The sequence below is a fragment of the Mandrillus leucophaeus genome, unplaced genomic scaffold (genome assembly GCF_000951045.1).
Source record: "Mandrillus leucophaeus isolate KB7577 unplaced genomic scaffold, Mleu.le_1.0 Scaffold1237, whole genome shotgun sequence".
Taxonomy (NCBI): domain Eukaryota; kingdom Metazoa; phylum Chordata; class Mammalia; order Primates; family Cercopithecidae; genus Mandrillus; species Mandrillus leucophaeus.
Genome location: NW_012100732.1, coordinates 400,066 through 427,363, shown reverse-complemented (window position 1 = coordinate 427,363; position 27,298 = coordinate 400,066). Strand labels below are relative to the sequence as shown.

The 27,298-nt window shown below is 42.9% G+C and overlaps 1 protein-coding gene across 4 annotated transcripts in view; it reads right to left on the bottom strand.

The window, feature by feature from the left end:
* PPFIBP2 (PTPRF interacting protein, binding protein 2 (liprin beta 2)) overlaps positions 1 to 27,298 on the bottom strand; it is a 146,656-nt gene that overhangs the window by 52,694 nt on the left and 66,664 nt on the right. For 2 of the 4 annotated variants that reach the window (XM_011971666.1, XM_011971667.1), the window contains exons 4-5: positions 14,201 to 14,293; positions 9,868 to 9,981 (exon numbers count right to left, since the gene is read on the bottom strand). In XM_011971666.1, coding sequence (XP_011827056.1) covers positions 9,868 to 9,981; positions 14,201 to 14,293 — 207 coding nt within the window. Of the gene's footprint in view, positions 1 to 1,978; positions 2,923 to 9,867; positions 9,982 to 10,167; positions 10,356 to 14,200; positions 14,294 to 27,298 lie in introns of those variants that run through there. The other 2 variants (XM_011971668.1, XM_011971669.1) reach the window with 2 other exon arrangements.

Here is a 27,298-nt window from a genome sequence, read left to right as displayed (position 1 = left end):
CTTCTTTCCTTTCCCTACCTCCCTCTTTTCCTTTATTACCTCATTCTCTAGTTCTCTATCCTTCTGCCTACCCACCTTGTTCCCAAAATGTTTTTAGGCAGTTTGCAAAATAGATATTTTCAAGTTAAAAAATAAATCATAAAAATTAAAGCAGGTAGGAAAATAAGTTAAAGTCAGAGTTACAGTCAGTAGCAAATCTATGCCATAAACTTCTATAAACAGCTAGAGATAGACTATAATGTATGTGTGAGCCTCCCAGCTGCCAATGCAAAGGGGAAGAGGAACAAGTGCACAGGTCAAGGTCCACAAGAAAATGTCTTTAGACTACTAAGATCTCAGGGAAAAAACATCCTCCATGAGACTTCATTCTTTCATTCAACAAATATGTTTTTAAACACCTACCAGATGCCAGTGCCTAGACACATGACAGTTACTAATAAAACAAAGCTCCTGTTGAGTGATTGAACATCTTAAGATGATGCTCAGCCTGGGCACAGTGGCTCATGCCTGTAATCCTAGCACTTTGGGAGGCTGAGGTAGGTGGATCATTTGAGCCCCCAGGAGTCTGAAATCTGCCTAGGCAACACAGTGGAATCCTGTCTCTAAAAAAAAAAAAAAAAAAAAATTGGCACCCGTGGTGGCATGGGCCTATAGTCCCAGCTACTTGAGAGGCTGAGGTGGGAGGACTGATTGAACCTGGGAGGCTGAGGCTGCAGTGAGCTGTGATCATGCCATAGTACTCCAGCCTAGGCGACACAGTGAGACCCTGTCTTAAAAAAAAAAAAAAAAAAAGATATTCACGCAGTTTTGTCTTCTGATCAGCATTCAAAATATTGCTTTGATGTGATTTTTAAAAGTTTCACAATATATCTCTTTTGAAAGCTAAGAGTCTACTCTGCTTCCATCATGGCCAAAATCCCTATTTTAACTACCAGGTTGTGATTGGTCATACCAATGTTCCAGCTGATGAAGACAATATTTTCACTAGTTCCAATAGCCATTCCAATTGGTCGTGCCAGTGTTTGAATTAGTCACACTAACATTCCAAATAGACATTCACAATTGGACACTCTAACATTTTAATTAGAAACCTGAGGTTGTGGCCGGGTGCGGTGGTTCACGCCTGTAATCCCAGCACTTTGGGAGGCCGAGACGGGCGGATCACGAGGTCAGGAGATCGAGACCATCCTGGCTAACACGGTGAAACCCCGTCTCTACTAAAAATACAAAAAAAAAACTAGCTGGGTATAGTGGCGGGCGCCTGTAGTCCCAGCTACTCTGGAGGCTGAGGCAGGAAAATGGCGTGAACCCGGGAGGCAGAGCTTGCAGAGAGCCGAGATCATGCCACCGCACTCCAGACTGGGTGACTGAGCAAGACTCCGTCTCAAAAAAAAAAAAGAAACCTGAGGTTGCTTAATTTCATATAGTTCACTGATAATAGAACATTACTTATTCTCTTCAGCTTATATCTATTAGCATGTGCTTCTACCTTTCATGATCATCTTCCCCTTGTCCCTGTCATAATTACTGTTCTGGTCCCTAAACTCAAAATCAGCCTTCAACAAACTTATCCCAGTCCAGCTCTACTTCCCCATCTCCAGATCCAGCAAGGCCCTTAGCCACTATTATGAACTGTGATCTCTAAACTGTGTGTTTTAATAGGCGTTAACTTATCCTACATCCTCAACTGCTCCTTCTGCTTCCAACATAAAGTGAATCTTGTGCTTTCAACAATATTACACATTCTTCCCAGTCATTTCAGATGGAGACCACTCAGCTTCTACCAGCCCAACTTACAGAACACTGTGCTCCCTATATTCCAGGGCTGCTTCCAACCCACTATTTGGCCCCCCGACCATCCACATCTATCCTCCTATTGTAAGGCAGTGCTCTTCACTTATACCACATTCTCCCCAAACCGAAGGAACTAACCCGCTTCCTTCAGGCTTTTTTCTTGATCAACAGATTTTCTACCTACTTTAGGCGCATTCCACCTCCTCAATAGCTTCCACATCCTTGTTATTAATTTTTCTATTCAGCATCCACTCTGGCTTCACATTCTTTGACCTCAGCTCCAATAGGCTTTGCTTTCCATTTCGTTCAGCTTTTCAGCAGCACAGTCACAACTTGGATCTCACGTGTGTCCAGAATGTGTTTGCTTTGCTTCTAAAATCTTCAGCTCTGAAATTCTCTCTGGTCACAATCTTCTGACCTTTCATCTGTCCCACTTGCTCACTCAACCTCTAAGTTCTTCTGTGGCCACTAGTTACTTAGTAACTCTATTTTCCTGGTTTATCAACTTCCTTGAAGCAACATTGTTCTCCTTATCCACTCTGTACCTTGAGGTGAGTCATTTCAATTGTATTCATACCTACAGCAGAAAATCCTCATGGGATATCAACCCTGTACCAGGCCTCGTGTGCATTTGTTAGTCTTTTGTCTGATTCCACTCTCCACAGCTTAAAAATTGCTAGTAAAAGTAACTTGATGCCAGTTGGTTTCCATACAAATTTATGCTATCTAATTACAGCTGATCTTCCAATACTGCCTGGCAAAACTTGTGTTTGTCTCTGTCCGATTCCTTTCAGAAACTGTTCCAAGTCTTTTCTGCTCTGCTCAAGCCCTAAACCCCTACCATGTCCCCCTCTTCTCCTCAAATAATCTCTCCTCATATTTGCTGAAAAGATAAAATGCATCTGTTCACTGAATGAATGTAAGTTCTATTTCAAAGTTTCCTAGCATCATCTTTCATTCATATATCTTAAATCCCTGTCTAGAAACAGCAAGCCCATAGTTCCTTTCCAAGGATAAATTGCCACAATTGCACATTGCTATCTTTTCTACAGGCTTCTTTCATCTTTGAAAACTGTTCCCTAGCTCAGAACACTTCCAGGTGCACATAAAAAGTAACCATCAAAGGATATAATGCTTCCAGAATTTGTTCCTGAATTGCCCCTGACTGACCTTCCCATTTCTGGCTATTTCTCAGCCTCCTGACTCTTCATACATCCCCATACAACTTGATAAACCTTACGGTAACTCCCTGGTCAACCAGCAGCCTTTGGCCCTGTTCTCTGAGTTCTGATCCTGTTTCTCCCTCCAGCTGGTAACTCAGAATGGCTCCTGCTCACATGGTCCCAGACTCTCCCTCACTTCTATACTGCCTTTGAGCAAGTTCCTACCAAGCTCTGTGCTACTCTAGGTTAGGGCCATCAATCATCCACTCTGGCAGGCATTTAATCTCTCCCTAACCATCAGCTCCCATTCCTCAGGCTATAAACATGATCAAATTTCTGACATTCTAAAGAAACTTCCGTCTTGACCTTGCACTCAAAGCTACCACCATCAACTCCCATGTCCTCTTGCTGGACAGATGCATGTGTGTGTGTGTGTGTGTGTGTGTGTGTGTGTATGGGTGGGTGAGTAGGTGTGTGTGGGGTGTGTATGTGTGTATGGGTGGGTGAGTAGGTATGGGGTGTGTGTGTATGTATGTGTAGGTGAGTAGGTATGAGGTGTGTGTGTGTGTGTGTGTGTATGGGTGGGTGAGTAGGTGGGTGGGTGTGGGTACATGTGGGTGTATGTGTGTCACTCCTCAATAAGATATCTGCCTGCCTGAACCTGGCTTCTGCCTTCACTAACTAGGGCACAGAAATAATCCTGAAACCAATGTACAAACTTTGAGATGCAGCTTGCATTTCTCATATCTTAACTGGCTCGCCCTTCATCCATTCAATGTAAGGTACTCCTAGCCACCCCATCTTCCTTGCTTCAGGTTTTCCTGACCTTTCTTTTTTCTTCTCCATCTCCTTTGCTGGCTGCCTTTATTCTGTCTATCCTGTAAGGAAAACATTCTTGGAGCCCTTATTCTCATTCTCAAGACTGGAGTGAACTGTGATCCAGGCTGTCTGGAACACCCACATCCTCGCCAGGCAATGCTTGCCCCCTGCTGAAGGCTTCCTGACCTTCAGGGTGGAATTCTGTTGGAGTCATGCAGCTACCGCAGTGTATGAGGAGGAAGTTGAGGGGAGGCAGTGAGCTGAGGATAAGGGGCAAAGGCTTCACAGGCGGCCTTCTGCTTCTGCTCTCAATTGTTTGAAGGTTGCCTGTGCAAATGAAGAGGGAGGTGGTCTGGGGGAGGGTGGTTTGTTTTACTCACTGTGATGGACCATGAAACTGGGTAATAAATGTTTACAAAAAAATCAATGGACAAAACTGCCACTAACCTTTTCAGAAGGACAAATACTTCTTCTTTCTAAGAGATGAAAGAAAGTTTGTATCTCGGAGCAACTCATCATTTCCTTTTTCCAAAACTCAGGTTCTGACTAAAGCTGAAAAAAAGAATTTGCCTTTCAACCTATTTTCTCCTTAAAGGGCCACATCTTGAAGCAATTACCTCTATCTTTAAGTGTGGAATATGACCCAGGGAGTTACTGACCAATGACAGAGGACTGCAGCCAGACTGGCAACCTGAAACCAGAATGAAAGAGTGGGCAATGGAAAGGCATAAAAGGAAAAATAAGTCTCTTTGCCCTTTGAAGTAAAAGGCCCAGGTCTTGCAGGGAAGTCTCTTTCATGAGTAACACTATGCAGAGAAGAGGTGCTTGTAGTCAACTCGAGTTTGAGTCCAGACTCAGTCCTCAGTAACTCAATCATCTCTCTGAACCTCACTCTTATCTGTAAAATAGAGTTAAAGTATCTACTTTGCCCTGTAGTCTGGATACCCAACATCACATCGGATAAGCGTGAAGAAACTCATTAGCTCATAAATCCCCAGAGGGAATTTTGGGGAATATTTGAAAAATTCCTGTTTTCTTCACTTCTGAATCAGTGTCTTACCCACCTCAGAGAGATTTGTGTTCCCACCGGAACATGTACACAGCTCTGTTTAATATTCTCTTTGAGATAGAAATACCTGCTTAAAGGCACTCCTGGGAAATTTACCAGGCAGCTACTAGGCCTAAGTCTTAGGCCCACGACCTCCTGCTCAGTGTCTTGACTCACAATGTCCAACTGTGTGATAGCACGTGCTTAATAACACTGGAATAACTTTACTATAACTCTGAGAAGTAAGAGGTGGGCAATACAGAGTCCATATTGTCATCCTCAATCTCTACTAGTAAGAAAACAGGTGCACTGACTTTCCCAGATCAACAGCAAATAGCGAATCTACAGAAACTCATATCCATGAACTCTTAATCCCCTATATTTGTCACTCCCCAACCTCACCTAAAAGTCAAAAAAATGAAGTTGCCTAAACCCTGAAGCTCTGGCTCAGTAGGGAGGATGGAAATAGAGGCTGGTGTTGTCCAAGATTTCCCAAAAGCAGGATTATGTCCTCACAAGGTTTGCATCCTTACTTCCTCCCCATAGTGCTCCCTTTCCCTGTATTGTTTTGACACTGAACATTGTTTCTGTTTATATGGATTATATCTGTAAATGGCCAGTCTCTGGAAAATGCTCCATTTGGCCACCAGCTCCATGTAAAACCTCTTATCCACTGAGTAGCATCAGCTTCTTCCCAGAGATCCTCTTCCTCTAGAGAAGGGTGCAGAACCTACTAGACCCCAGTGAGCTCACAGTGGCTACTTTAGAAAATGCCACCACGGGCCTCAAGTATATCACAGACCAGGGAAACCCTCCCCATGATACAGAGATTTTTATTGCCAGCATAGTTTGAGCCAGTCACGAGAACATTGCTGGTCCGTGCCTGAAACCCTAGGGTACAATTCTGGGCCCTGGCCTCTGATAGCCTCAGTGTGCAGCTGAGCAATGCCTTGATCTGCTTAAGGACCAAAGAGGCAGGGCCCAGTGCTGTGAGTTCTACTTTCAGGCTCAGACAATACCAGACCAGTGAAAACTGACATGGACTGTCCCTCCCTTAAAGATCCTTTTGAGAAATGTCTCTTCATTTTATTTTATTTTCTTGAGTTTCATTCTTGTTGCCCAGGCTAGAGTGCAATGGCGTGATCTTGGCTCACTGCAACCTCCATCTCCTGGGTTCAAGCGATTCTCCTGCCTCAGCCTCCCAAGTAGCTGGGATTACAGGCATGTACCACCACACCTGGCTAATTTTGTATTTTTAGTAGAGACAGGGTTTCACCATGTTGGTCAGGCTGGTCTCGAACTCCTGACCTCAGGTTATCTGCCCACCTCGGCCTCCCAAAGTGCTGGGATTACAGGCGTGAGCCACAGTGCCTGGCCAAGAAATGTCTCTTCTTAATGGGGAAAGTTTCCTGGGCAATCCAGACATGCTCAGTGAGTCTAAGACCACATCTGACTAGGTGCTTCCATAGGCAGTCCTGAGAGATGCTTGTAGCTGTCTATACAGACAGCTACAAGGTATGTCTATATGTCTATGTTGACAGCTATGAGATGCTTGTAGCAGTCCTGAGAGATACTTGTAGCTATCATATTCCCTTCCCATCCCATATCCTGCCATGGGCTGCAAAATAGAAACATTATTTTGCCCTGAAAAGTGTTCATAATCTAGGTGGGCTCATGTGGACCTGCCCCTTTGCTGGCTCTGGTTGGTTCTGGTTTGCCTGTCTAACCCCAAGAGAGGTCTTTTTGTTCTTTCTGGAGGCTAGATGAGTTCATGTGTAGACAAAAATAGATACGAGTTGGGAGGTCAGCCTTGAGCAGGGACAGGCTGAGGATGTTGTGGCTGGGGATACAATGAGTACATTGTTCATGAACTGGGTAGGGAACTAACTCCTCACCTCTTGTGCTCCTGGAGGGAGGTTGACATTGGTCAAGAGAACACTATGGAGAGAGACAGCTCAACTGGGGTTCTTGGAGCCCCTCTAAGCACAAAGTTTGGGCTATGCTCATTGATGTGGCTTTCCCCAAGTCCCCCTAGAGTTATTCCAGACTGTGGAAGGGGCCAAGTCTAGAGGAGAGGTTGCAGATTAGAGGCCTGCAGGCCAGGCTTGACCTATACGTATGTACTCTATGATTCACACAGCATTTAAAAAAACTTAAATTAGCTGCTAATATTTTAAACGCAGACGTCTTTAACTCTTTAAATCTGGATTTTGAGTCTTGTGAAAAATGAGAATATCTAGCATTACTGGGCCTAAAAGGGCAGTCAGCTGGAGTAGAATAGCAGCTGCTGCCTTCAGACAGGATGTCTTCAGCCTGCAGGGTTATCAGGAGCAGCAAACCCAGAGGAAGCACCTTATCTATAGGCAGTCAGAAGGGCGCATGCTGAGACAGTGAAAGGATTTCCTTTAGAGCCTTTGAGCAGCAGGCTCGCCTTGGCTCTGGGCAGGAATGGTTTCTGAGGCTGGCAGAAAGAGGCAATTGTTTGTCTCCATTCTCTGCCTCTAGGCCATGAGTCATTCTTGCTCCTACCACCAGAAGCCGAGGGCCCTGCAGCCCAGGATATCTCAGTCAAATCAGGCAAGTGTTTGCCTGTCCCTAGCTCAGAGAATGCATACATAGTCCAGCCAGAGATATTGCATCAGCACTGTGGTGCAAGAATCAAGTGTCTTCACAAACAGCATCAAACAGACGTCAGGAAAGCAACAGCATGTGTGGCCGAACATTCAGCTTTGGATTTAGATCTGGGAACTCAAAAGATCTCAAGCTCTGGTGCCACCCAGCCTAGCGAACACATGAGTGGGAGATGAGGCTCAGATGTGTCCTATGGCTTGAACTCAATTTGTTAAGAAAGGAGCACTGCACACTGCTATCATTTTACCCTTGACAATTTGTGAGAACACAATGAAAGCTTACGAGCAGAAAAATAACTTAGTCAAGCTCAGAAATCTTTGAAACTCAGAAGTGGCTACCATACTCCAAAATATGCCAGGTTAAGACATCTACTTGTATAGCACATGGTACCACATGCCCAATACCAAACCCATAGCACACAAGAAAGAGGATTTAGAATAAACAGAATAAAAAAAGGTAACTGAGCTTATGACTTTTTAAAAAGTCTAAAATGGCATCCATGGGATGATGCTTAGAGGAACTAGACAGCCTCTCCCCAAGTGGTACAGGGCATCACAATCAGACTCCTTGTCACAGAGACTTTGACAATGGAGCAGAAACACTGCCATGGAGAGCTATGCAGAGCAGGCACAGCAGCACGGGCAGTCAGATAACTCAGGCACTACAATGCAGCTATTCTCTGACCTCTGATTATGTGGTTACTCTCCCGGCATAACCTTCCTGAAACATCAGCCTTCTGACACGTTCCTTTCCATATTCAAATATTCTTGATCTCTTTCTGGATTGTTTACACCATTCCATCATCTTCCTCCCTTATCCTTCTCACCTCAAAACCACACCTTGTGCAGACCTGAAAACACAATCTAGTAGGTTGTTTTCTGCACTCTTTCTGAAAATACTTTCATCATTTGAGATTTTTTTTCCATCAGGCTATTTTCTTTCCTGGGTCTTCAAAAGAAAGATTCAATTAAAAAAAAAAAAAAAAAAAAGCTTCAATTCCTCTTGCTAGTCAGATTTTTAGGGAATATTATGAACAAGGGAAATGGCACACAACCTAAGTAGAAAATCAAATGGAGCCAAGAATGTGGTAATTTATTAATCAGCAATGAAAAGATAACAAACAAAAGTTTCTGAGCCATTGGAACTGGTTTTTATGGAGACATTTATGTAAAAACACTGACTTACATTTATATAAAGTTATTCAAAGGCACTCAAACTAGCAAGCACCAGAATTAAGATGTTTATCATGTGACCAAAGGCAAAACGCAAAGCCTGTGTTCACCAGTATGCTGTCAAGAAACAATCTGAGTCTTATGCTGATCATGACAATTTAAAAAAAAAATGCTAGTGCTTTTGGGGGAAAGATTGTAAGTAGTCCTCTAATTGAATCCACTCATTTTAAGGACCAAACTTTTGTTCTTTAAGTAATTGTGAGCACCTTTTATGTGCCAAGTACTCTGCCAGGAGTTATAAGGCATACACACATAAACTTCAGTCATTGTTTAATTTTCAAGATAACTTAAAATGTAAGAATGATTTAAGGAAAATTAAATATTAGATATATTAATACAGTTCATTTAAAAACCTAGTTAGCTTCTCAACAAATTCTGAAGAGTTTTGATGCAATAAAAATTCAACACCCCTTCCTAAAAAATTGTAGCTCATTATTTACAATACAGAAAAAGTATTTAAGAATTGAAAAATAGTTAGGTCAATTCTGATACTTTTACTAAGAAAATCTATTAAAGTGATAGTAAAGATGACAATACAGTAAAAATTTAAAATGGGATAAATTATATGATATTAAGCATACAAAATCAGAGGACTAAATTGCATATCTCTTGGGACTACAGATTTGGAAAGTACATGTATACACATAACAAGGACAAAAAGAAAACAAGGAGAAGACATTATTTGAATGGTAGGGAACAGTTTAATATTTTTTCCATTTTGATATCTATTAAATTATATTAAAATGTTATTTATGTAGTAATTTTTATTTAAAAAACTATATAGAGTAGGAAGAGGTGAAGCGGGATGGGAAAGGGGCATAGAATCAGCTGAGAATTGACTTTCTAAAACTCCAGATGGCACCCACAGGATGAGGGTGAGGCCCCCAGCTGAGGGCTCCCTCACTGCACCAGGTCTGGGGAAAGTGCTATCTCGGAACCTGTCTAACCAGCTCAGCAGGTTATTCATCTCAGGGCAGCCCTTCCTTTCCCTACCCCCTCTGCCACCCTCAACGTACAGGTTGGTTTCACTTGCTGTATAAACACTATACACTGAGCAGCCAATCCCACCTCCAGGCAGGATGGGAAAGATGACAGCGAGATCTGTAGCCTGGGCATACAAAGGGGCTTCAGCACATGAGCTGCTTCAGAACCCAAGGGCCTTCAGTGCACCCGCCCTTACCTGTTGAAGCATCTCTTCAGCAGCATTGAGTTTCACCTGGTGTCCTTCCAGACACACTTCCAGGTCTCGAATCTTCTCTCCCTGGGCTTCTACTTGGTCTGTGAGGACACTCACCTGTTCCAGGAAATAAAGCAATGGTGGAGGATCAGGGACTTCACATGGTGCAGGAAAGCCTCCCCACCGCAGGCGAGCCGTGAAACCTCACCACTGACTCTTACACACAGGGAACAGTTTTGCTTTTTGCTGAATGGCGGGTGGAGGAAGTGCCCTGAATGAAGGCAGCTCCAGTTAGATTCTTACCTTACCAGGGAATCTCGGCCACTGCTCTGATGACATGGGTCACGTTTACTGCTCTTGACAGACTCAAGAGTAAAACACCCAACAGCCACAGGAGCTGCCTCTGGGCTGGACTCCTGCTCCTTATTCCTTTTCCAGAACAGCCCCAACCTCAAGGCACATCTCAGCTGGCTTGTCAGGACTTCTGCAACCTCATGTGGAAGAGCGTTCCAAACTTCATGGAAACTAACCAATGACCTTACCTCTCTCATAAGGGTGTGAGGACTGCTCACCTATCAGGCGAGTGTTTTGTTGCAATTAAGGAATGTGGGCTGTAAAGGGCATGTATTAGCGCTGACAAAACTTGGCTCCAGAAAGGTTTTTGTGCTTCACAGGCCAAAACATGACTCTAAGTCATAAATATAGAGGAGTCACATTACACATACGGTGGCAGGAACAAAGTCATCTTTCTGAAGAATGCTGAGAATCTCTATTGAAAATATTAATTAGTAAAAACTCATTTACAGGAAGTCATTCAAATTATGCCCTAACTATATATTAACAATGGTTTTCATAGCCTTCTCTATTAGCAAACTGCCCCAGGATCCTTTTTCTTTAGTAAGAGATGGCTCAAAGCAAGAAGAAAGAGAATGAGTGTCCTCCCCAAGTGAAGAAATTAACAGTTGATAAACTGAGATCCTTTCGACCTTTTTGATTAGAGTCATTGCCATTTACATATAGATTATCCGGAATTATTTCCCAGTCTGTAATGGAATAATAGATGGAGCATGAGTTGATGTAATTCATTTATGAGTGTTTAAATAAACTTTCTGAATTATAAAGCACCTGTTTAAAAAGGAACTAATCTAAATTAATATGCCTACTTTAAGATCTCCATTTTTATTTTCCCAAATGATGAATGAATTATTGAAACATATTCCTGGAGTCGACACATGGTTAACATTCCACTGTTAACCAAAAAATCTGTTTTAAAAAAAAAAAAAAAAAAAGGCTCTATCAACTTGGTCCACCTTACACGCAAACCTTTGTGGGTGGGTGTTTATTTATTAATCCCTGTGGCCCAACACTCTCAGCCATCCTGAACTAACTCCACTTTCAAAAGGGCAGGACTCTCGGGGTGGGCTTTGTTCGCTGGAATCTAGAGTTTCTGTTTGTGAAGGATGTTTTCTGGTTAATCTTATTATGAGGGTTAAACATTTCTATGGTCTATACCATGCCTTGAGGCCATATGTTGGTGATACTCAAGGAATTATAGGATCTCTAGCATTCTGTAGCTAATTGTTCAGCTCCAGGGTCCTTCTGAACCTCAAGGCTGATTCTAAGTATTACGAATGAAGGGATGTAGGAAATCCAGACAAAATACATAAAGGTCCTAAAATGTGACCTTCGTTCACTAAAAACAACTATTTTTGAAACCCTAATAGATGCTAGGCATAATTTTAGGTACTGGAGGATACACAAGTTAAAAAAAAAAAAAAAGGATGAAAATCCTTTTCTTAAGGAGTTACATTATAACGAAGATATAAGAGATTCTGGTTTTGTTTTTAACTAATCCTAGAAACAAAGTATTTTGTTATGTGTGATTTGCCTTTTTCTACCAGTAGAACCAGGAAAACTTTCTGGGCCAAGGACTCTAAATTAATTCAGTCTGGCTAAGCTGCTGTGCTCATTAAGCAAGAGGCTCTACCCTGCTGAGAATCTGCCTAACCAGCTCCACTGGGCCACTACAGAACAGCAGTGATCACGTAACAGATACTCCTGGAGTCTGCCCATAAGCTCCCAGTAAAGTAGAAACCACTAGGGTCAACTTCTGACTTTACTGGTAAGCAGCTTCCCAATTGTGTTAGGATTATTTAAATGGGGATTATTCAAGAATTCAGAATTTTAGAAAACTATGAATGTGAAAGGCAGCATTATTACACAGGACTTTAAAAAATTAAATTGTAATCCTCTCTAAATAGGAATGTGCTATTTCAATCATGAAGGGTCCTGGTTCAAAAGTTTGCAATGCCATACTGTTTGCTGCCAAATCTTACATTGGATACTCTTTCATTAATCATGTCATTGGGATAAGAGTTTCAAATTACATATCCCTCAAATATCTGTGCTACAATGTGCTATTCAATCTGGCCCCTGCTACCTCTCTAAAAGGCAGCTTGCACCACACTTTTGGGCACAGACTCCAGGCACAATGGCCCCTTGCTATTCTTCCCACACCCCAAGCACACTCTTGCCTCATTGTGTGGGCTGGACTGACCACCTGCTCTGCCTGGAATGCACTTCTCCAGGTATCTGCATGGCTCCCTGACCGGCTTCCTCCTGTAAAGGAGATCTTCCTTTTACTACACAATCTTCATCCTGCTTTACTTTTTTCCAGAGTTCTTACTAGTGCCTGAAATAGTTTATGTATTGGCTTATTGTCAATTCACACTCTCCTTTTTCTTTTCTTTTTTCCTTTTCTTTTTTTTTTTTTTTTTTTTTGAGATGGAGGCTCGCTCTGTTGCCCAGGCTGGAATGCAGTGATGCGATGTCAGCTCACTGCAACCTTCACCTCCTGGGTTAAATCAATTCTCCTACCTCAGCCTCCTGAGTAGCTGGGATTACAGGCACCTGCCACCATGCCTGGCTTATTTTTGTATTTTTAGTAAAGACAGGATTTCATGCCGGTCAGGCTGGTCTCCAACTCCTAACTTCAGGTGATTCACCCGCCTCAGCCTCCCAAAGTGCTGGGATTACAGGCGTGAGCTACTGCACCTGGCCCACTCTCTGTCTTTCAAATGGAAGATCCACAAGAATGGGAACTTAGTTTGCTTCCTTCACTGCTGCATCCCAGCATCTAAAACCAGCATCTCACAAGTTGTAGATACTCAATTATTTTATAATGAAGAAATTAATGAAGTGAAGAAAAACACAAAACTTCAAAGTAAAACTGTATATTTGGTATGAGCTCAGTTATTTAGAATAGAGGCAAGAGAAAAAAAAAAAAACATACACTGGAAAAAAGGCCAAAATGTTAACCTGGTTCTTCAAATTTTTAGAATTTTAAAAGTTTCTAAAATCATTCATTACCCTTATGTTCATAAAATACAATGAAAGAATAAAACATATAAGGTAAAAAGAGAGAAAACAAACACATTGCCACCTCATAACCCTAGTGCTCCAAGCTAAAGCCCACAGCCTGGGGTGGGGGCCAGGCCTCCCTCAACCCCTCCCTTCATTCTATCACTAGTCTAACTCATCACCCTTTAAGCTTTTAAGGAGCTGGGATTAGGATACGAGCCTTTATATTTTCCAAATCACCAATTAATATCTGATGCATACCAGACCTTGAATAAATGCTTGCTAAATCAATTTATATTTTCAAGAGTTAACACAGCAAAGTGCTAGACCTGCTTCTTCAACAGCCTTCTTATGAGAATACCTAACTCTATGTCCTACCAAGGCACACAAACTTTCAAGAGCAAAAAAAGCTCCCTTGACTATCCTTCTCCGTAAAAGGTTTTAGAGTTCCTCTCTTTCAAGCAAGACAGCGATCAAAGGCTTAGCCCATTACCAGCTCGAGGGGATTTGGCATCAAAGTGATCAGTCTAGATCCAGCGTCGGACAATTTGGACTTGATTCCATTAGCATTCACCCTTAGGCCCATATCACCCACAGCTCTGTTTTATTAGTGGCATGAGGATATATCTCCCCTCCCACACAAGACTCAGGGGCTTCTGGGGGACAGGGCCCATTTTGTTCATTCTTAGCACCTGGAAATCAGCCTGGTCATGGGGCTTCCAGTGTATAGAGGCAAGTGCTTGGTAGTGCATGATCAATGAATGAATGAATTCACAGCCCCCCAAAGCCAAGTCTAGAGTTAAATGTCCCCTGAGTTACTTAATGTTTTATTTCAGGAAAAGTCTTTTCTAAAAACATATGCTTTGGAAGGAGAAAAATTCCAACAGAGATAATCCCTTGTGCTTCCCTTCCACGTAGGGGAAACTACATAGTAGGAGGTAACAGGATAAGCTGATTCTCACCAAACAGTACCCACCTGCAATATGAGGGACTCCTTATCCCCTTCTAGACGTGCCAAGCGTTCCTGGTAGGTTTCATTACTAGCAGCACTGTGGTGGTTTACCTGGGACTAAAGAGGACAGAAAAAAAAGAATACACTTAAAAGGTTGGAAAAACATCTTACCAACTTCTAAATGAAATAGGGGATGCATGTAATTTGTGAGGATAGCTTCACTGATTATATGTACAAAACCACTCATCAAAACAGGAAACCACAAGATTTCAAAACTACCATGAGGAGAACCAGATCACATGCCACTGAAAGGTGTGCCCTGGAAGTTGGCACAACCACCCCCTGGATGACCTCACTCCTGGCCAGGAGGGCCTCTGTGAAACTCTAGGCCCAGCAGTGCTTGACTTGACCAGCTGGGTCTGGGTTAGCCAGAGGCACAGCCTCCAGAGGCATGTTGACAGTGAGGGTCTGCTCTTTGAGGAGACTGGAGAGCTGGCACCATACACCAAGGGACTACATGGGAACAGCTTCTGGATAGATCTTGGTATCTCCTAACTCTCATGCCAGGGTCCCCTGAAGCCAAGGCACACCTTGCTGCATGGAGGCCCATCCTGAATATCACAGTGAGCACGAAGGATGGAGGATGTCAAATGCAAGGCCCTTCACTCACACATCCCTTCCCACCCCAATCCCACCCTCTAATAAGAGCTTTGGTAGCCAGGCTAGCAGGTCACATTTCTGCAGTGCTAGAGCTGAGAGAAGCAAGCTAAGACAAACATCTTGAGAAGAACTTAAATAATAGCCAGAGGGATGCCAGAGCAAAAGCACAGGAAATGACAGGTAGCCAGAAACTACAGAAAACAGAGGAAAGGGAGAGGATGTGAAATGTCAGAGGAGAAGCAGAATCTTACAAATGCCCCGAGCAGAGAAAGGAGGTGTCACTTTCTTGGGTGTGTCTGACCTAGTTGTGGGCAGACAGGAGAGAAGGAGCTAATGTCACCAAGCTGGCCCCAACACCTCCTTCCTCCATGCGAATGGAAGACTGAAACCAGACTGGTCTGCAATAGGCCACCTAAAAGGTTGGCAGTCTGAAAAAGTAGATCCAATTGCTAAATGCGGAACTGAGTATCATATAATCTGAGCTGGTCCAGTGAAATCAGTGCTTCAGTATTCACGAGGGAGGTGTCTACTACCCTAGAGGAAAGTCTTAATTGTGCAGAGGCAGATGTGAGAGACCCAGAGTTGGGCTACCTTGTCCTAGGCCATTTCCCCACATTTCAACTTTTAGCATGGGCTCTCCCACCACCATGAGAAAAGGCACCTCCTTCCTCCTCTCATCCCACCCCTTCCCAATGCACTGCATAGGTGAGGGAGGCAACAGAGTCATGCCCAGTCCTAGAACAGAAATGTAGACCAAGCATACTGCATTCAAACCCTGGAGTCTCACTAGTGAAAGATGCATTGCTTGTTTGTTGAAGGTGCAGCCGGAGGACAGGCCCAGGGGCCACTCCCCAGGCCAGCTGTGCCAGGCAGCACCTGCTGCCACACCTCTGTCTTCTGCTCCAGCCCCTCTGGAGTCTATGTCTTGTTCATTGTTATGGAAGCTCTTAAGAACGTTAACAATCACAAATGACTTCTTTGTTAATGGCAGTTTATTGTTGCTAAATTAATATTCCAGTTCTCACATGATCAAATTCTCTGACTAGAATCCAAGAATATATTATAATCTATATTTTCTCAGAACCTGAGAAGGAAAGATAGGAGAATAATTCTTAATAGTAGGTCAACTTCTTTGTCAAAGAATTCATATGATGGTGATTTCCAGTGGACAGAGAATTAAAAAGGACCCAGGTGTCCAAGTGAAGCTCTGCACGTAGAACCCCAGTGCCAAGTCCACATGGACACGGAGCCACCTAGCTCTGGCAGCTGCCCATTCTCTGGCAGGAAATGAAGGACAGAAGACTAAAGGGAAGACTCCTTCCACAGACTCCAGAAGCCACTGTACCAACTCTGCCTTATTCAAATGGTGTGCAGTATATTCTTCATTATAATAAAAGGTCTACCCATACAATCACCCAGAGAGGTAACTATTTTTATTAGTTGACAAAGAGTAAGAAAGTTGAAATCAGAAATTCAGTTAATAAAATGTATGACCCAGATTCTATAACACATGCTAGAAGGGGGATCAAAAATCTAGATCCACGCTAGCAGCCAATGAAAAAAGAGAAGCACAATCAAGTTAACAGATGCGCAGATCAGTGTGGTAAAATCAAATCAATTGCCTAGGAGAAGCATAATTATTCTGGAGCAAGGGATAAACTTCATGTTTTCATCCAGAGATTTTGTGTAATGGGATCAGCAATACCCATGATGACACCCTTAGAGTAAACAGCCCAGTAGAACTCATTGGTTTTGTGTGATGTTCTCAGAATAGTTCAGAGGCTAATGGACAATATGGGCCAAAGGTGAAAGCAATTCTATGGAGACTAATATAATACAGTTCAGGCACAGTGCTGTAAATATACAGCAAGCACCTTGTGCTCAGTATGTGCCAGGCACTGTTCAGAACACTTTGCCATAATGTTTGAGTTTCCTACAAAATGTTTCTATTAATTAAAATATATTTGAAAATCTAGAAGCACTGTTAGAGGACCTAGAACAGTGGTTCCTGATATTTTTCCCTCCTATAACAGATTCAAGGAGCCAACTCCTTTCCTAGCAGTCATACTGGTCCATACAGCAGTGGTGTGCATGGCAGACAGGTCCCTCCCGCACCTAGCGCATCTTTCTCTTCTACAGGTCCTTCAAAATCACTGGTCTCCAGCAAGCTTTTTAAAGGTATTAAACAGCAGTGAAAGATAATGTTCCAGACAGAAACGCAAAGTATCACTAGCCTTTGCTTTTGATGAAGTCAGAGCCATGTGTTTTCATGATCTATATAGGACTGGGATGTTAAAAAAAACTGCATTCTTCAGAAGGGCATAGGCCAGGATCAAATGCCACCTACGCCTGGAGAAAAACTTGGAAAGCATCTGAGAACAGGGCCAAGAAGAGGATTGTCTTGCTGAATGCTAATACTCATCAGCCAAAGGTAAGGATTTGCCTTTGGGTGAATCTGTATATTCTGTATTCTTATAATATGGCAACAGGTTCAATCACATTCTGGTATCATTCTTGTATTATAAAATGACTACATCATCAGGGCATAATAAGCTTTGTGGTTATCAAAATGTGATTCCAATTTATTGAGAAATATATTATAAAGGACTGAGTTAGGACACACCTCTGTTTTGCTCTACTTTAAAGAGAGCTTGCTTGGTCAACAAGTATACCTGCTTCTTTAATAGTGGAATTGCAAACAGAAGGCTTGGATGGATAGTGGGTCCCTGCATGATTCCAGGTTTGAGGCGTCCCTGAAAAGTCTTGTTCATGTTCCTGATTAGGTAAATCAGTGATAGGGCAGTTGCCCAGCTCTCCATGAATGAAGTCAGGTTGCAAGAACCAAGCCCACATTCCACAGAAAAGAAAGTCCAATCAAATTCTGAAGGATGCCACATGCTAATTTTCTGGGTTTTTTTTTTTTTTTTAGTTGTTCTTTTTGAGATGGAGTCTCATTCTGTCACCAGGCTGGAGTGCAGTGGCGCGATCTAGGCTCACTGCAACCTCTGCCTCCTGGGTTCAAGCGATCCTCCTGCCTCAGCCTCCTGAGGAGCTGGGACTACAGGTGTGCACCACCACGCCCAGCTAATTTTTTGTATTTTTAGTAGACATGGGGTTTCACCATGTTGGCCAGGACGGTCTCCATCTCTTGACCTTGTGATCTGCCCACTTCGGCCTCCCAAAGTGCTGGGATTACAGGCATGAGCCACTGCACCTGGCCTACATGCTAATTTTCTATTGTTTCCCACTGTGATATGGCAAGTGACTATAAAGGAGAGTATCATCCACTCCCTGTTCTACTTGTTAAGGATGCTCAACCCACAGATGAATATAAGAAAGAGCTAATTTTTACTGAACCAATGACATTAGCCACTAGGCTAGACCTGCCAATGGTAAGCTCTGTTACATATATTTGATCAAACTTCCTCCCCCTCTGTTTTGATGGTTATTGCTACAAATGTGACAGGGAAAAGTCAATCTCATTCAAATTTTCCATTGTCAGAACTGTTTCTGATACTGTAATTCAGGTTAGTTATCTAAAAATATTGTGAGAACCATGTGATCTGTGTGCCCTATGGAGAACTGTTAACTACAGATATTTCCATATCCTCTTCAATTTTGACTAAAGAATGCCACAGTGAAACATACTACCTCTCCTATATCATGGAACTGAATCAAGACAAGGGTTTCTTGAATGCATATCGTTAAGAACTCAGCACCTTTAGTCAAGATTATTGAAGCCAAACCACCTTTCTGTCTATCAAGCTTTGCTCTCAAGAGGTTGAAAAAAGTCTCAGACACAAGGAATTCATCCTCTAAAACTCAGATCTTGTGGAGGCAAATATAAAACACAGCACGGAGTTGTCATATCAAGGTCTTCCCTAGGCCTTGAGAGTAATATTCCAGAGTGTTTCAGAAACAGTGACAACACATCTTCTTGATTCTTACAGGTTATCCTAGGGTCTGTTTCTATATGACCCAAACAGCTACCACTGCTGGGGCTGGGCAAGCCTAATGTGCAGCTTGAGCAATTAATAACCTAAGGTGTGGGTATTTTCTAAGCCATCCCTAACTGAGAGGGGCCTCAGAAAGATGTATCAGCTGTGCAGGATATTCTATGGTTGGGATTCTGGAGTTGATCATGATAATCAATCAGCCTCAGCAGGGAGAGGATAGAAAGAGAACTGTGAGTAGCCAGGAGGGAGAGGACTGGCTGACCAGCAAGATTCCAGCAGGGATAGTCTCCACATAAGGGGCAGTTTGGACCGTACAATGACACTAGCCTAACCTAAACCAGGTCCTGTCCCTGCCTCTCCCATCCCTCCCCTTGGTCAGTAAGAAATTTACTCTTGATAAGTTCCTCAGGCACAGAGAGCTGGATGCTGGCAGACTCAAGAAATCAAGATTTCTGCACCTTGGAGAACACTGCATTTTAGGGATGAGATTTTCAGGGGATGTGTAAGGTCCAAAAAAGAAACTTCATCAGGAATTGTGGTGAACCCTAGATCAGCCGAATTTTCCCCTTGTTCTCTTGCTAAGGAAAAGGAACAGAGAAGACTTGTATCAGTCTTGGCAGAGAATTCTTCAGCACCCTGCTTTAATGGAATCTATTGTTTGTGTAGAGTAGGCTGAGATCATCGCTTTTACTGTAATTATGTGGCACAAATGAGGGCTGCCATCTTCTTAGAAAGATCCTCATCTCCCTGCCACTTGATTCAAGCTTGACTTGTTGAAATCCTTCCTCTGAATTTTTAAACTTGGGAACATAGCATGGTAGTGGTGGTGCAATAGTTCTGAGGTTGTCAGTGGCCATGTCCTGCTCCATGGGGAAAAAGCTGGTTTGCAGCAAGAGACAGCTATGAATCAAATGTGCACAGAAAAGCCAACAAAAGCCAAGAAAAAGACTGGAAGCATTCTCATCCCTGGTGCATGCTGTCTAAAAGCAGAGATATATTCCAGCCCTTCCTGTTGGTTCCCTCTTGGCCTGGTTCAAACTGAGTTTCTGTTATTTGCAACCAAAGTTCTGGTTAATGCATTTGTCTCAAAAGGTGATCAACTGACTAAAATTTACTCCTTTGGAAACAGACCTGTAGGAAAGAATTCCTGCTATTTGGATATAGTTCTGAATTGCAAAGGAATTCTGCCACTATTGCTTGATTTGCTTAAACTGGTAATTTTTAAGATAGGACTGTCGGTCCTAAGCCAACTATAGTTCAAACCAGGATTATTGTCAGGGGCTAATTGAGATCTACTTTGTGGCATAGGGAGTGTCTGTGTGGGATGTACTAGGATAAAAAGGAAACCCAGTCTCTTTTGTGTGTGGAATAGATGGCTTTCTATCCACCACCTGTTTGCTTCCATTCTTATTTCCCATGTAGAGCAAAAAGGTTAAGACAGAGAATGAATACAAGATGCAACAGGCCCATGGGCATCAACCGGGGTTGGTGGAGGTGGGGAGCAGGATGTGGGATATGAAAAAGTAAGTTCAAACAAAACAAGAAATAAACAGGAGCTAAAGTCTAAAAGATATAATCAGAAAATGAATCAGAAAATGAATAAATGAAGGGTAAATAACAGAAATATATCTAACAACTGTTTAAGAAGTTATGTCGAGAGAATTACATGTCAGACACAGCTATACAAATGCCAGGTCTGGGCACTGGGAGGCTGAGAGCTCTGGGTTTCCTGTGCCCCTGATTTGGCCCAGCTGAACTTCAAGTCAGGGGATCCCTGGGGACTTTCTTGTGTTACTTCCATATTCATTTACAGAATTTCTGTTGCATCCTCCTCCCCAAGGGACCACCTTCTCTGCAGAAAGAGGACAAACCAAGAATAATTAGGAGGCTGGGGATGCACCTAACCATGTGTAATCTCAGGTAGGTCACTTCATCTCAGGCTTTCCATCCTTTCAAAAGAAAAAATTATGCTTCATGGAGCAACAGAGAGCGTCAAGTCGGGTCAGTATACCTGAAAACGTGTGGTACTAAAACTACAGAATGCTCTTTATAGTAGGGTGCTCTAAAAATTCCTGTGTGACATAAACAGTTTTTGAATAATCACAGGAATACTTTTTTTTTTGAATAATCATAGGAAATGATTTTTAAATTATAATTTAACAAATGAATTTAGCTAACTTATAAATGAATTTAGCTTTGTTTAATCTAAAAGACCAATGTTCAGTTAGAAGCACCAGTTAGAAGGCATCATTTAATGCCTTCTACAAAAAGTTTTAATTAATTCACTTTTTTTGTGTAAGAGAACAACGGGGGCAATATTTCTGATCAGGATGCCTAAGAAATATCTATAAAGATCTGTACAAACAACCCAAGGAAACAATAACCAAAATACTTTCAGGCTTGAAATGAAAAACAAAACAAAACAAAAAGAAAGCCTCTGTGATAGTGACAACACAGAACCCATCATTAGCTAATAGCCCTGGGATCATGCCTTCGGGCCACAATGCCAAAGATGAGTTCACTTCTCCACTATCCCTGAAAAAGTGCTCACATTTTGGAGTCATATATTCATGGCCACATTTTTTGCTTTCGTACAAGTGTTTTATTGTGTACTGTAAGTATTATGTGCTAGATACATGTTTATAATGAGTATACTGGGAATTTCTGTAGCTAATAATAACCAATCATAAACACATGGGTTTTTATTTCTGTTCCAATCTAGTGGTTAGTTCAAATGCGGGTTAAACATGAACTTTTCAGCCAAGTTAACCCCCAGCAGCCTCCTCAAAGACATCACCCTCTGACTGCAGTGGCTGTTCATATCCATGACAATGCTCTCTCCTGGCCTAGCCCTTCCACTGTAGCGTGGCCACGGGATAGCCATATTAGTCTCTCCATGGAGCTCTAGACAGGGTGTGAGTGCTTGATGCCATGGCTGGGGTCCTGCAGATTTGTGGGCAGTATGACTGCTTTATGGCCTGGCTGGCATTTGCAAGGAGAACACACCCTTCACATGTGCTCTGGTACACCTCAGGGATGCTGGGTGAGGGCATTTCTGTAGCACTCCCCAACTGGCACGACCCAGGAGACTTCCTTCTGGCACTGTACTTCACTGAACTAGGGGAAGGAGTTGGTTCCAGAGTAGTCAAATGGGGCAAGGGGAAGATCACAACAGGGCTGTCATTGGTATATAAGTAAGGAGTGTGGGAAAATCTAAGACAGTCAGTTCCCCAGTGTGACAGCTCTAGCCATCATATTGGTTTCTGAAGCCAACAGTTGCTTCTCAGGGCTCTTGCCTTGGGATCCTCAAAATGCATCTGCCTTCCTTTTTTTTTTGATATCAACAGCTGTCATCTTGGCCAGGTAGAGTTACATTTCCTTCAGTGCTTCTAATAAGCTATAAATTCCAGTGCCTGCAGGATCTTGGCCACAGTACATACACTGTCCCAACTGGTCAGAGCATGTTAAATTATATGACGGCTCTTTGCCTGTAAATACGCTGAGATTTTGAATACAGCATGTTGGGTAAGCCTGTAAATACGCTGAGATTTTGAACATAGCACATTGGGTAACCTTGTCCTGGATAAGCCTTAAAATGATTCTGCCTTATTTAGCCATTTAGATGACATGTATTTTTAGCTGAATAAGAAAACAAAAGAAAATGTATAGTGTTTCCATGCTGCCTGGTCAAAAGGATCTTATCAAAATCCAGAAAACCAGTTACAAGTGAACCATAGCTGCCAGGCACAGGGCATCAGGGGAGATATTCAAGTTACTAAGGCTATATCTTAAGCTCAGAAGCACCACTCACATGCAACCCCTTTTAGAAACTTAGAAGACATAAACCTTAAAAGTAAGGGGACCAAAATAAATAAATAAACAAAAATGATTGGATCACAAAAGCTAGTCAATTCCTGCTACAGGACTCTGGTTACCCAACACCAAGGGATCCCAGCAGTATGAGTGTAGGCAGGTGCTTATAAAAAAGAAAACTTCCCTTAGACTTTTTTATTAAGGAGTTCTAGGGCTTTCTGGCACTTATTATAAACCTGACTATTCCCAGGACCAGTTCTACTTTTTCTAGGTGAAGAATGGTCAAGCCAATCTACCATCTTTGGCACAGTGTTAAAGAAATTTCTTCCAAATGCAATGTGAATAGAGTGCAATCAGATCCTTTGCTACTAGGAGTCCAACAAGATAAAGTCTATCCTGACCTTGACCCTTATGCCCTCCTCCCCTCAATTATATATAAGGTGAGGTTAAGTATTGCTGATGGGGTTATCATCCAATGTTCTAAATGTCTTCTTTTAAGGAAGAACAAAGCAGAGTTCATAAACAGCAAATAAATAGCTTCTTGGTTGACCAATGTTCACGTCATCACACTCCATGCATGTTCATTCAACGACTTGAATAATCTTGAGCACCCACTAGGTATCACTTTCTGTACTAAATAATGATTTAGTTCCTGCCCTTAAAAAGCTCTGTAGTATCACAGGAATAAGGACAGAAGTTAAAAAGAAATCAACCTTTGCAGCAGGATGTAATAAGTACTATCATAAAGAGTTGTACGCACATGAATGGCAGGGGCATAGAGGAGAGACAAAAATATTTCACCTTCAAAAGAGAGAAGAGGCTTTAAAGTGGAGGCACCATTTGAATGATTGAGTCTGAAGGCTATAAAGGAATTCCCCTAGGAGAACGTGAGAACAGCAGCTTTGCAAATAGCCTTCCCAATACAGACCTGCTACCCATGAAGCTATGACAATCACTACCCTTCAGGCATTCTGGTCTTCTGGAACTAACACGGCAAACACAGGACACCTTGAAGATGAACTGGCCATCAGCTCTCCAACCAAGGGGCTGGCACAAAGCTCCTAACTGATCTTCCTGGGGAGCTAGATTTGTAGAGAAACACATTTGATTTACCAAGATTTTTTTTCCCCAAAATTATAACCTTGGCTGAGCTTAGTCACTGCTAAATTCTCTTTATCTGGTGGCTGGACACATAAAAAGCTTATATCACTGGGCTGCAGAAACAGCATTTGTATGTGTGCTGGTATCCTGTAATGAGAGGATGTGAAAGCCAGGAGGAGAGTAAAAAGAGAATACTCTTTGAAGACTGTCCTCACCTTGCCAACTCCAATAGACGCACTGAGTCATTATTACTGGAAACAGCTTCAGAGACAGTGCAGCAGGACTGGGTGCTAGAGTTGGGGTGGAGTGGGCGCTGTGACTCTCTTAGCTCCCCTGGAGGCTTTGGAGCCTGGTGTCTCTTCAACTGTCTAGACCTCCCATATGAGCAACAAACAATCATATAGGCATGAAAGATCCAAAGTTGGAGAACACAGAATTAGGCAAGGGCCAAAATGAGGAGCTGCTCCTTGGGTCACAAGAATGCCATTAATCCTATAAGATTTCCAGATGGAAGTGAATACAAAGGAAAGTATATGGGGAAGATTGCTTGGGAACTAGAGGCAGCAAGAACAACATTACAGAAGGAATTTAAAAGCTGACTATAGGAACACAGCTAGTGCTCACTGGCTTCAGGAGTGACCAGGAGGAAGTAGAGATGAACAAGCAGGCTAACAACTCACCAAGAATCTTACTGGTGAAAGGAAGGTAAGTTATAAGGCAGCACGAAGAGGCAAGCACAGGGTCAAAGAGTTTTGATTTGTTTTTTCCCTGAGAATTGAGAAGCATTTTCCACCAAGGGCAAGGGACAAATAGGCAGGGAGGAGCCGAGAGAAGAAACAATCAGAGGAAGAAGAGGAGATGGAAGAGGACTGGGTCAAGGACAGGATACTGGGATAGCCTTGGCTGAGAGAAGAGACTCTTGGCCCATGAAACAGAAGGATGCTGAAACACAGTTACATTTTGCAGTGAAAGGGAGGAAGGGTAAGAGACTCATCTCAGTTTGGCTGTCTTTTATTTCTTTCTTATTTTTTTTTTTTTCTATGACATTGGTAGCGACATCAGTTGAAAGGGGAGTATAAGGTTGGAGACTAATGGAAAAGTGTGAAAGAGCTGCTATGGAGGATGGGACAGAGAAAAGCAGGGATGAGTCAAAGGATCCCTAAGTGCTGCTGCCAGCCCACAAAACCAACAATGACTGCGCTGCTCTGCAGTGCCCACAAGTTATTCAGCAAATGACCCTGGTGTGATGCCACTTTGTTATATCTCACTGGGTAAAAGAGACCTCTCTTCAAGGAGCTGGCAGGAGTAACAGGTGCTGGGTGTCAGAGATCGCAGAATTCTAGCTTCTAAATTATACCAGGAAATATGATGTACAGGTACCTTGGGTGTGTTGACTAGAAATAGGAGGTATCATAGGAAATTGAGGACAGCTAGTGCTCTTGGGTGACCATATCCACTGTTGCCTTTCCCATGGGATTGAAAAACCTCTCTTTTCAGAATCAAGGTTGGGTACATGGCTCCTGAGTAACCACAGGTTGTCAGTTCTGATCGATGTCATCATCCCCATAACTCTAACACTTATGAAGTGCTTCCTAAACACTTAACACATATTGAATTGGCTGGGCACGGTGGCTCACGCCTGTAATCCTAGCACTTTGGGAGACCGAGGCAGGTGCATCATCTGAGATCAGGAGTTTGAGACCAGCCTGGCCAACATGGCAAAATCCAATCTCTACTAAAAATACAAAAATTAGCTGGACGTGGTGCCGTATGCCTGTAATCCCAGCTACTCAGGAGGCTGAGGCAGGAGAATCGCTTGAACCCAGGAGGAGGAGGTTGCAGTGAGCCGAGATTGCACCACTGCCTGGGTGACAAAGCTAGACTGTCTCAAATATATATATATGTGTGTGTATATATATGTGTGTGTGTGTATATATGTGTGTGTGTGTGTGTATATATATACACATGTGTATATTATATATAGAGAATTGTTTATCCATATATTATAGTCAAGGAAATTGAATTCTAAGAGGGTTAAATAAATTGCCCAAGTCTACACAGAGGTGAAATATGAGCCCAAGGAATCTAGATCCAGGATCCATGCTCTTAACTAGTAGAAACAGCCTTCACAGAAGCTCCTGCCTATTTCTGTAACTTTCTCTGCAGTCCAACATGAATGCAAGACAAGTCAGTGTCTGGAGCACGGATGCCTATGTGTCCACCTTTGCAGCTCTTCTGGCCCAAGTGGCCAGGCTACTGGATCAACCATTTGAGCACCAGATGACACAGAATAAAGTCTCACATTAGCAACTTAAGTTCATTCCACTTTCTACTGCAGAACCCAAGCCAATTGCATGGGGGACCTGTAGTGATTCCATTTTCTTTGTGACTTCGAGTTGGAATTTGCTTAAGCACTGAGAGTGCTGGAAGCCAGGAAGCAGTGTGAAGATGCTGACAGTCTGGGATTTCTGTTCCTGGGAAAATGAATTCTTGCTGAAAGAGCAGTGGGTGGGTCCCACAGACCCTGCTCGGAGCTATTTTTAGAGGCGTGTTCATGGTTGTGTGGGTTGGATCCACTGGCCTCAATGTAGGACAGGTGGGAGCTGTTTGTGACTGAGTCCCTCTGGATACTTGTGGCAGGAGACTACCTTATCCCTAGGCTTTGTCTGTTAGAGAATGAACTAGAGCATCAGCCCTGATTAGCCTTCACTCAGCAACCACAGCCAAGCTGGCCGGATCCAGCAGCCAATGAGGCCTCTGGTCACCTATGATGGCCCAGGTTGCAGCTGCCTCTTCTAGGTTTTCAATATGCTTGGTTTGAGACCTCAATCTGAGTGTGGGAAGGCGCATAGAGCTGAAGCACTGAATGGCCTGAGAGGCACTGCTAGGAGAGAACCTGGTCCCATCTGTTCCTCTTTCAACTTCTCCCTTCCTGATAATCACCAATAGCAGTTAATAGCAAACATGTTATTGAGTATTTCCTACATGCATGACACTGTACTAATTGTATCGTTTTAGTCCTCATAAAGCCTGTATGTGGTAGGTACTATTATCTCCCTTATTTTACAGTTGAAGAAATCCAGGCTTTTGAGATAATTTACCTTGGATCACACAGCTGGTAAACGTGGCAATGCCAGGATTCTAATCCAGGTCTCACTCCAGACTCCATATTCTTAACTATAATGTTAATATTATAGTATCTCTATATATTATATAGATATATTATATCTATATAATATATTCTAATTAAATTCTCAAGCCTCACTCACCAGAAGGCACAAACATTAAAATCCATACTTAAGGGCCAGGCATGGTGGCTGACACCTGTAATCCTAGCACTTTGGGAGGCCAAGGTGGGCAGATCACGAGGTCAGGAGCTTGAGACCATCCTGGCTAAAACGGTGAAAGCCCATCTCTACTAAAAATACAAAACATTAGTTGGGCGTGGTGACAGGCGCCTGTAGTCCCAGCTACTCAAGAGGCAGAGGCGGGAGAATGGCATGAACCCGGGAGGCAGAGCTTGCAGTGAGCCAAGATCGCGCCACTGCCCTCCAGCCTGGGAGACAGAGCAGCCAGACTCCATCTCAAAAAA